General features: G+C 38.0%; 1 protein-coding gene across 1 annotated transcript; it reads left to right on the plus strand.

Annotated features, from left to right (window-relative positions):
* Positions 1-1,422: 1,422 nt before the first annotated feature.
* Positions 1,423-11,557, plus strand: LOC139740628 (LIM and SH3 domain protein F42H10.3-like; the record flags this gene model as incomplete). Its single annotated transcript, XM_071651212.1, has 5 exons — positions 1,423-1,814; positions 3,849-3,943; positions 4,808-4,892; positions 5,561-5,738; positions 11,423-11,557. Coding segments are annotated over exons 1-5 (562 nt in total), but the record flags the coding sequence as incomplete, so codon positions are not given.
* Between the last annotated feature and the right edge of the window lie 249 nt (positions 11,558-11,806).

The following is an 11,806-nucleotide window of genomic DNA, read 5'->3' on the forward strand; positions in this document are numbered from 1 at the left end:
AATCCAGATTTATCAGTGACCACAGATCAAAAGAAAGAAAGTATATAGTCGAGATATTCACTTGGTTGTATGATGATGATGAACTGCATGCGGTGTTAATTATCGTGGTAAAAATAAATATCCAATACAAGTATAGAATTGGGCAGTCTGCAAATTGTCAATTCTTATTCCATCCATGTCGTCGAAATCAAAGTGAAGAAAGTAAAAAGAAAGAGTATAACGGATAGAAAGGAAAAATGTCATAAACCAACGAAACCCAATGATGTCGTATAAAGCGGTTTCGATAAGTTGTGTGTATTGTGATTAAGCATAAAGGTATGAATAATTGGTGTATTGCCAGAGCCGGACATCATGCAGTATAGCAATGGGGGAAAAAAAGATATAAAAAGGAATCAAACTGTATATTAAGCTTGTATATTATCATCCGTTAAAGCAAACATGCCTGTTTCAGGGTACGTTATCATCAGATCTGGAAAAAAGAAATGTTTTACTTTGCCAATATCTAGAACGTCATTTTCTCTCTAAATTATTCTATCAACCTATAGGCTGTCTACACGCCTTCGGAATAAGCCATTGATACAAAGACCATTTTCCGTGACTGTTTATTAATGTTCACAAAGAGAGTGATTAAAAAAAAAAGAAGAAGAAGCATAGCGTATATCATGCTTGAAACGCACCCTAAAGTTAAAACAAACCACAAAAAAAGAAAGAATAGGCTATCCATCTCGAAAATCTAACGGCATAGTCTTTTGAGGGCTAAAGAGCCATGAACGATCTCTCCGCCGTCATAAAGACAATTTGATAAAAATCAAAATTTTTCTGTATGTAGTATTTTGCAAACTTGTTCATCCCGTGTTTGTACCGAGGGGTTACAACATAAAACTGATTTTACCCCGTTCCTCCGAGAGATGAGATAACCCTTGTGGAGTTGTTTTCATTGTTTCCCGTTTCCCGCGATTAATGGGTATAGGCCATTTTTATGAAATATGTAAGTAATTATGCTTTTGTCTCTTACTCTATTCTCCAAGCGGATTGAATTTTTAAAATCAGTTTGGGTTTGGTCCTGATGGAGAGAAAAAAAAGAGAAGAAAAGCAACAAAAAAAAAAAAAGATCGATAATGGGAACTTTGCGTCGGGCGAAGAGATGTTGGTGAGCGTTGTGATCGCAGTCGGAGATGAAAATATCAATACGCCGTATGTCTGTCGGGTCAGCTTGTCCGTAAACCCCCTGCAAATTTGAGGGTGGGTTCCCCCGGTGCATAAGCAGGGGGTTTTCGCCCTCTGAGAGGACTTCCGTTTTTGGTGCGCTGTTGAACGGGTTTGTGTGCCGTGTGCGTGCCTCTGCATGGCCGTCGACGCTACTTTTGCGCGTTCGCGCTGGATTTGACTTCTTCCATGCCAGGTACCTCGCTGACATGACGGCTACGGGGGGACGCTGGAGCAACGAATGTCTACCAGTATCACCTTGTGGTAACTAGCACGTCTAGGTTTGTGCGTAGCTAGGATAGCGAATTGGCGGCCGCATGTAAATTGAGCATCTGCCTGGCGAGAGAGGCACGCTACTGATACTAGTAACTGATGCGATTTGCCTGCCTCCGATCTGGCGATAGCTCGTAATCGTGTGCACAATCGGTGCTGCTCATCTCCACGGCCTGCCTCTATTTCTGGAAAATTACTAGGATCACATTCTGAATTCGTGAGAAGCAGCCTACATTAATTTGACGGATAAGCGCTTGGCCGCCAAGATGAATAAAAGGTGTCCGAGATGCCAGAAGACCGTGTACCCTGTGGAGGAGCTGAAATGCTTGGATAAGGTGAGAGGAGAGAAGGTTGATTTGGGGCGTATTTGGCGGGGAGTATACACCTCACAGAAGTGGGCGGGCGGTTGGTGGTATGAATTCTGTTGATTGAACCGTGTGATGAAGCATGGTTGTAAGCGGGCTAATCCAATGGAGCTATTGTCATTGGTCGCCTATCCATTGTATTTAGATAAACATATAAAGTGCAACTCCTTTACGAGCCGGGTTTAGAGAGTACCATGTAGAATTTATAGGGTCTAGTAAACTGTGATTGAATAGACCCATTGATTTGTATCTCCCCCTCCCAAAAGAAAAGAAAAGAGGAACACCCCACACAGCTTGAATGGGCTGTCCAGCCATCTTCTCAGATGGAAAACGAACAAACAAACAAAAGCTATAAAGAAAGATAGGGAGAGAAGGAGAGATGTGGAGGGAGCTTGCTGAAAGCTTTCCCAATGATATTCGAAAGTCATATTATGCAATGCATTTATGCAAATTATGAAGGTTTTCTTAGCAAAGTATTGTATACTTGACTGCATAATCCAATTGTTTGTAAACTGATATAATTACAAAAAAAAATCTGCTCATTGTCTTGAATGTGGGAAGTTGCAAATCTTTTTTCTTCTATTGAAAAGGGATAGCATTAGTTTTTAATTTCTCAGTTGTGAATTTAGCCAAATTAAGTGAAGTCTCATTTGGCAAAATTATGCTTTTGAAATGCATATTGTTTGTCTACAGTGTTGGGTATACATTTTGAGATATTTGTATAGAAGTAGAACCTAGTATTATATTACAGGTAGTGCTTATGTTGTTTGCGTCATTCTATTCTAGTTATGACTGCAAGATGTATCTGGCATGTGATGAAGCATCCACAGATATGATACTGGTTTATTGTGACGTAAAGCATTAAAAAAAAAGCCACATGATATCAAATCTCAGAGATTCAAAGGCAATTTAAGATCTTGTTGTATCAACTGTACTACCATACTATAGATTATGTTCTGGTGCATTTAAGAAAGGCAAGTATTAGTAATAGTATGCTGTAGGTTAAGTTGAAATACGTAAATGTATGATTCAATGTCACTTAATTTTGTTCTGGTTCTAGTGTCATCCAAAAACAAGGGAGCAGTGTATGAATAGGTAACAGAAACAGTAACAGTATGAAATGTAACGTAAAAGAGAGATGTACAGTTGTAGGCCTATGTACTATCTTATGTTTACAGTGATGTGAAAATCTTCGTGATTCCTTTGTGAAGCAGATTTGAAGGATATTTTTGAAGCCTTTTTTTTTTAAATCATACCACTGATTCACCAGTCAAACTGTTAAAGGACAAGTTCACCTTCATAAACATAAGGATTGAGAAAATGCAACAATATTAGTAGAACACATCAGTGAAAGTTTGAGGAAAATTGGACAATCGATGCAAAAGTTATGAATTTTTTAAATTTTTGTGTTGGAACCGCTGGATGAGGAGACTACTACAGCTTGTGAGTCATATGCGTACAACAGTATAAAGAAAATGTAAAAGAAAATTCAACATGTTTTCACTTTTTTCGCATAATAAAAGAGCACTTGACTTGCCTCTTTCTAAAGGCAGGGGGAATAATATTACCCATAATATTTGTCGGTAATGAGTCAGGGGAATGTGAACTTTTTTCAAAAGATGGAATTTTGTGAAATTCTCTTTATATTTTCCTTATATCGTTGTACGCAAGTTATTCGTACACTGCAGTAGTCTTCTCATCCAGCGGGTACTGCACAAAAACTTCAAAAATTCATAACTTTTGAACGGATTGTCTGATTTTCCTCAAACTTTAAATGATGTGTTCTGCTAATATTGCTACATTCTCTCAATCCTTATGTTTATGAAGGTGAACTTGTCCTTTAAGCACTGTAGGTGTAATCAAGTATTTGTCAGGTCTACCATCTGCACTCCAATATATACCATGATCAGTTCGTAGCTATTCACCAGTGATAACCTTCATCACTCTCATCATCATTATCTTCTTCTTCTTTTTTGAAATGATCATTATCATTTTTGTTTGTAGAGCTGGCATAAGGGCTGCTTTACCTGCGAAGCATGTGGCATGACACTGAACATGAAGAACTACAAGGGGTACAACAAGCTGCCCTACTGCCATGCGTAAGTATTGCGTTCGTTTCATGGTAAATGCCATGGACTCAAACCTTTACTGTGAAAGTAGATATTTTGGCACGACTAATTTTTCGCGTTCAGCTGGGTTAGAAGAGTTTCGCATGTTTTTATATCTGCGGAACGAAGACATCAACTACTGGAACATATGGCAAGCAAAAATATTTTTGTGTCTTTATTTTTGCGCTAATAAGCGCGAAAATTTCAACGGCGCAAAAATTTCCACTCTTACAGTAATACACGGTACCTTTACAGTTCCTTGTAATGTAATCAATGTATTCCTTGTAGTACCCAATATGACATCATCTAAGTGTTGGCCTGATTTGTCAGTCTTCTGCAAATACATGAATACATAATATACATCGAGGACGGAACTTGCTTAGATCTTTGAAGAAAAGAGTCAAAGGATACTTGATTGCCAGGATTGATTCTTACAACAAATAAAACACTCCATTTTCCTCCAGAAAGATTTTACATGGCATAGAAAGTTGAGAATGTCCTCCCCCCCCCCACCAATCTTGCATTGAAACATGTGGTGTTTGTACATTAATTGTAACAGGGAATTGATCATACACTGTAGCTGAATTACAAGGTCATGGATTTGTGTCAGTGTCCTTAGGAAACAGACAATCTTTCATTATTAGACATCAAATTGTTGTTGATTTTTTAATCATAATGCAAAGGTCACCCATAATTTCCATTGTTATTTTTCTCTGGAATTGGTCTACCAAGCAGTTATATACCAGTATGTCTATTGTTTCAGGCATTTCAATTGCAGAAGTAGAACATTTATCAATTGCTGCTTCCCTCCAGAAAAAAAAAAAGAAAACATCCTTTTCTCGTTTTTCATGACAGCCACTACCCTACCACCAAGTTTACCACTGTGGCAGATACTCCGGAGAACAGAAGACTGGCCAAGAACACTAAAACTCAGAGCCAGGTATTTGTATGAGCCAAAAAAGAAAAAAAAAATAGAGTAAGAGTGTGATGCCATATCCATGTATCACCATGGAAACTGGTACTGAATAACCTCACCTGGACAGAATATTGTATTCTGTGAATACTGCTATTATTGCTCACCATGCTTGCACCCAAAGCACCTTGTTCCAACTCTGATGTTCTACTTTATGGAATACTGATGAGTGTTTCGCCCCATGTGTACATCTCTTTGAAATATTCCCAAAATACTACTGACACTTGCCATCGAACGTATTTCATGTTTGATTATGATAGCTGAAAGCTTGACCTCAAACTGTGTTCAAATATTTCTTTTAGAATGTTGTTATTTGTCATAAGAGATAAGTGTTGTTGTTTTTTTTTAATTAGGGTATAATTTCACATTGTCTGTGTCATAGAGTTCATCTGCTTGATTTTGTTAAATCACTGAAAACCAGATGACCCGTGGCTTATTAGTGAACTCTTTGCTAAATTTTGCTACGCTGAACAAGCTTTGTTGTAAAGTTGATGGGTGGTGCATTTAATCATCATTACATAAGACAAGGAACTCATATAAGCCAGCAAGCAGAAACCATCGATATATAGCTTGTTTGAGACAAAAATATGTTTTTCCTTCTTTTAAATCTCACTGGATGTTGGTCACCAATCAAGGTTGAATATCAGAAGCAGTTTGTGCAGGATAAGGGACAGAAGATCTCGGTGGCCGATGACCCCGAGACTGTGCGGGCCAGGAGGAACACCCAGAACCAGAGCAGCGTCGTCTACACAGGTCAGCTGCAGCAGAGGGAGATAGCTGAGCAGCACAGGCCACCTCCGGAAGAAGGCTTGGGTAAGACGAAGCAGACCAAATCCTTGAATTCTTTATACTATTTGATATGTTTGCCTGGTTTCTATGTGTGAGTGCGTGTGTGTGTGTGTGTGTGTATTTGTATGATTGTTGTTCATGGTGGTGGTTGTGGTGGTAGCCGTTAACTTGTTTAGGTTATGGTATGCTTTCTCTAAAAAAAAAGAATGAATGCGTGTTTGTGTTATGTGTGTGTGTGTGCCTGTATTTTGCGTGTGTCCCTGTGTTGTGTGTGTGTGCTTGTAGGGTAGTCTTTGTTGTAGACAGAGGTTGCTCTGCTTTTGTTCTAGATAGTTGATTGCCTTTCCTGGGGTAGGCAGGTTGTGATTCATCCCACTCTTTGGTGAAATTCAGTGTAAAGTCTAGCTTATACTGTAGGGAAATTATATTCTCTTTTTTCATTTTCTTTTTTTTTGAAGCCCTTGTTATTCTATGATGATAATTCACATGATTTGTGAAGATTTTTTTTTTTTTTTGCTTTCCATAATGCTATGTTGCCCAGCACTATTATCATCTATAATTTATTTTGTTCTTGACAAGTACTGATGCATATTTGATTGAAACACCTGTTCAGTATCTCAACATGCTGCTGCAAACATATTGTATCTTTCACTGGCAAAGTGCATGAGCGGCAGAAAGCTTGTTTCTATTTAAAAGTCTTTTGTGTTGGCATTGAAAGCTATGTGACAGTGAACTTTTTTCTACTGGAAGGTGTGTGTGAGAGTTTAAAGTAACTTTACAGGAGTCACAATTGACTGTGTACATATGCAAGTTACCTCTCTTAAGGATTCCTTCCCAAGTTTGACTTACCAAGGTACACATACATGTAAATGTTGTGCTTAGTGTGGTAACCTGGTATTTGCAGCACTACGATCAATCCCTATTTGCCCTCTAGGCCTCTTGCCATAGGCAATATTTTAGTATGTTTGCTCTTGTTGACTTGATATTTCAAGGGGATGAAATTGTTTGTTGTGTGGTCACTGGTGTGATAAATTCTGTTTAAATGTTATGTCAACTGAATGTACTCCTGTCACTATCAGTAAACATAGACTTTGATACACTGAATACATGACCAGTAGTTTGGGAAAAAACCATATTCAGGGCAAGGCACTTTGGGATCTGTAGGGGCAAAATGCATGAGGTGAGGGGATAGCCAAAATCAGACCTCCCAACCGTTCTGAATATGGAGGGAAAAAAATCTTAATTTTGATCATTCCCAGCTCTTGATTCAGAAGTTTCCTATTTTTCTTTGACTATTTTACCTCACACTCCTATGCAACTATGCAAACTGCTCTTTCCTTCCTACTTTTGGGCAAAATCATCCCTACTGTATTTTCTTGGTCAGAAAGGTTGGGAGGTCTGCGAAACTAGTTAAAACATGGCTCACATTTTCATTTCATTTTATGTGTTCATTCTTAAACTATTATTGTTCATGTATGCATGCATGAGAATGCAGAAGCACTGCATAGTCAACCATAGATGTATTGAAAATCAGATTAATCTTTGAAGGTGTAGTATGATGACATGATAGCAATATTTAAAAACATGATGCAAGCTTCTTATAGAGTGGTTTAGAAGGTTACTTTTATTGCAGATTGTGCTTTCATCATTTTTATGATATTTTTGTTCATTGTTTATTTATTTTTTCAGTTTCGTAGTCAGAAAGTACTGCTGGTAGAATGTAATCCCTGTGTAGTGTTTGACCACCTCAAATCTTCCCTGTACCACGTATTCTCCCTTTTCTGTTACTTTGTATTAGTGTTGGTGTAGAACATGTTTCAATTGCTTTGATGTGCAAGTTTCATTCATCCTGGCAATCTCTCGATACTCTCTCGTACAAATGGGAAAGTAACATCCTGTTTATGCAGGTGACATCTCCAGGAAATACTGTATTCATGTGTGTAGAGGGAACATCATACCAAGTTGGACTGGCTCCTCCAATAGATTCTTCCCTGTCACTGCATGATGGAAGTCTGTCATTGTTACGTGGATTAGCTCTTTCATTTCTGGTAGCTTACTGTGCTTACAAATTTTATAATTTTCCATTTTCTGCATGAATCTGCTGCAATTACTGAAAGACTTTACAAACAAATATCATCCTGTGAATTAAACAAAAAGAAGCCATAATGGCAACAATAACAAAAAAATGTTGTCCAAAAATGTTAGTGGTTTAGTTAGATTAGATTCTGTAGTAGTCTTTCATACTTGCTATGAAAACTTCTGTTTACATTACCTGCTATCTCATTTTTATGCCTCCGCAACGAAGTGGCCGGAGGCATTATGTTTTCGGGTCGTCCGTCCGTCCGTCCATCCGTGCTAACGAGAGTATGCTTGTGTGGCTAGAACAATAGTGCACAATAGATGGCCTTTATTCCGTCAGGCTTGTGTGGCTAAAATTTTTGCTTGTGTGTCTATTTTAACAAAAGGGAGAACAAAGGGGTAGACACACAAGAGTATCACCGTGAGGTTGTCTGTCCGTACGTCCGTCCGTCCGTCCGTACGTCCGTCTGTCCGTCCGTCCCGTTTTGTTTTTGTCGATATCTCAAGAACCGTGTGGTGGTTTTACATCAAACTTGGTATGAGGGTATATTCTTGGGGGATAATACTTTGTGTGGATTTTAGGGTCACAGGGTCAAAGGTCACAGACTATTTTGTGGAAAAAAAAAGAAATTTCATGTTTTTCTCCATATCTCGCAAATGGTTCAAGGTATCTTCATGGAACTTAGTATATATGCTTGTACCGATGGGCAGTGATTATCTAGGGAAGTTGGGGGTCATGGGTCAAAGGTCAGGGGGTCAAAGGTCAAGGTCAACTCCTGAAAATATCACTACTTTCCTTATGTTTCTGCAATGAATGAAGGTTTTTTTTTTTTTTAACTTGATGTATACATGTATTACCCAATATATATTCTGTGGGAAGTTTCTTGCCAAAAGGTCAAAGGTCAAAAGGTCAAAGGTCAAGTGAAAGTGCTGAATTGCACTTTTTCCTCCATATCTCAAAAGTAACTTAAGGTATCATCATGAAACTTACATATTTATGCATGTTCAACCTAACAGTGATTCTCTTTGGATCTGTGAGGTCAAAGGTCAAAGGCCAGGTTTAGATAATGCTATTTTCCTATTTGATACTGAAATTATACTTTTTCTCAATACCTTGGTACCTTGAAAAATTACTCAATGCATAAACTTATAAAAGGGTCAAAAGTCAAGTAAAAATCATCAGTTCCCCAAATACCTGCACTCTGACATTTTAATCATTCATCCAATTGAACCTAGTTCTAGGAAAGTGAACATTCAGCACATTTGTGTCAAACCTGTCATTTTAATATTTTGCCAATTGTTTGAAACTGTCATTACACATTGTCAAGACATTGTACTATAGACGTATTAGGAGAACCATGCATTATGGCGGAGGCATATCAGTCGCCGTAGCGATATATCTAGTTTTTTTCCTGGGTTTTATTAAAAAAAGAAAAACAATTTTGAAAGGTGTAATCTTCAAAATCATACAACATTTTTTCTTAAATAAAGTACCTGAAAAAATTCTAATTCGGGGTGCAAATATCCCCACAGCCCCCTAAAAAATCTGTTGATAAAGCTATAGAAACTATGTGCCAGGTTCCACAATTTCGGAAGATATACGTACACTTGGAAAACTTTGCAGTTGCTCAGGTTACAGAACTGTAAGATATTAATGAAACTTCTGGTGTGAGCAACTAACTCTGGTACAAGTTTGTCCTTAACCTCACATGTCTTTATCCTTTTCCTCTTTGTTATTACGTTGTATGTATGCTGTTCTGATATTTCTTGTGTTTTTCATTTCGTGCAATTTCACATTTGATTCCTGTTATGCATACCCTTGTCAATGGCCATGTGCTTTGGTAAGTTTACAACCTGTATATTACAAGACATTATGTTATGTGAGACGACAATGTACACACATGCATCAGGATTTGACAGCTAGACACAGGAAAATAAGTAAATTCACAGCATGATGCCATTTTCTATGTATGTCAGGAAAAAAAGGACAAAAAAAGAACAAAAGAAGGGGAAGCATTAAAATGCAATGCACAATTTACACTTATCTTATTTCTTATTTCTAGAATGTGGTCAGATACAAGTATGTAGATATAAATTGTAGACTCTCCCTATGAATTAAATTGCTGATAGATAATGCAGATTAATAATCTGAACTATGATGTAGATTACAGAATTCTGAAAATGTATCATCAAACTTGAAAAAACATATGGTCTGTCACAGTATGTATTCATGTGTTCCAATATGTCCTATGTTGTTGAGTCACTGTGGGAATAAAATGATGAGTTATTCATGCGATTTGAATGTGGCAAAATCAGACATATTTTTTTTTTTTTGCCTGGGGAGCCCAGTGCTGTAATCAATTTCTGTTCTTGCTTCTTTGCTTAGGACGAGGTGCTGACCTCGTTACTGTTTATTAATCTGTGCCGAATGCACTTGCCACCTGTTTTAATTATTTGGGGGCCAAATGTTCACAGGAAATCGGCAGCACTGACAAGTGTGACAACTAGATTGTGCCACTTGTGCCATCCGTGGCTCATGGTATTAGACTTTAATTAAGGTTCAGTTGACACAGGAGATGGTACGGGTGTGAACAGGGGGAGATGCCCCCATATGCAATCAGACGGTCCCAAAATACAAGCCAATGGTGAACAAATCATGTTACGATTTGAGCTCTGGATTGATTTCAAGATTCTGACTTCATTACTGCCAAACACCAATTCTGCAAATGGACAGGAATTCCCCAAAAGTTATTATTTGAAGTGGAAACGAAGTATAGTTATGCAGTGGCTGTTAGAGGATCTCTCTCAGTATATTAAAGGGTGTGTACAGATTTAGCATTTCACATTTTGCGAGATATTCAGAAACCACTCTATGAGATGTCAAAGAGCATGCAATTCTAAGGTATGTATCAAAAGTTTATTTGATGAAAATCGGTTTTGAAATGGCTGAGATATCCAAAAACAAGGTGAAACAAAGAGATCCTAATAAAAGGCATGGTATGTCGCCTTTTATTGTTATCACTTTTTTGGATATCTCAGCCATTTGAAAAACAATTTTCATCAAATAAACGTTGAACCCTAAGTTCTTAAAATTACATGCTCTTTCATATTTCAAAAGAGGTTTCCTCATTATCTCACTTAGGAATGTTTAAAACATGAATCCCCACCTCAACTGGTACTGTACAGTCCCTTTAACAAACCATAAGCATCATTGCGGTTACAAGGACAAAAATTCCATAAACAATTCTATTGTTTCAAACATTGATAACTCAGCAGTCACTCCTCAACATCCTGTGCTAACATGGTGTACATTCATGTAACTTTTTTCATTTTAAGCCAGCCAACTTCGTACTAATTTTATTTATTTGCATGTGTTGCATGGCAGCTGATTTTTCTCTACCTTGCGGCAACTTGACTGCTCCTGTACCACTTCTGCCACTTCTGATGCTGCGCCTCTTCATATCCAAACGTTGCTGGAATATTTCGGACCCCTACGCCGCCAATTTCCCCCTCCTTTTGGCCATGCAAAATATTCAATGCAATCCATCCCGGCTGCCATTCTTTCTTACACTCTGATTAATTTGACAACTGTCGGCCCACTCTGCTTCATGCGCATCAATGCTATGTAGTGCGCAAGGGCAATATCCACATACGACAGAATGACTTAAAAACCATTGCCAATCCATCTCAATTGCCTGTTGCCCATCACTATCAACCACCCACATCACCAGACGACTATGATCCAGTTCAGCAGTTTGAATCAGGTACCTACTTCATATGCCGCTACCATTTTCAGTTTCAGTGTATTCTGTTTCTCCACATGAACAAGTGAAGTCATTTCGAAAATTCAACAACGTTCTCATGATAATGTAAATGAGGGTAATTAAAAGAGTTTTGAAAGGAAATAGAAATAGTTACATATGCAATGAAATACATTTTATAGCATCTTAATGTACAGATTGAGTAGGCGGTAATGGATAAGCAGTTGCTTGACTAGGATAACAGACTGGGTG

The sequence above is a fragment of the Diadema antillarum genome, unplaced genomic scaffold (genome assembly GCF_040938485.1).
Source record: "Diadema antillarum isolate AM-2024a unplaced genomic scaffold, OU_Dant_1.0 seq00000870_RagTag, whole genome shotgun sequence".
NCBI lineage: Eukaryota > Metazoa > Echinodermata > Echinoidea > Diadematoida > Diadematidae > Diadema > Diadema antillarum.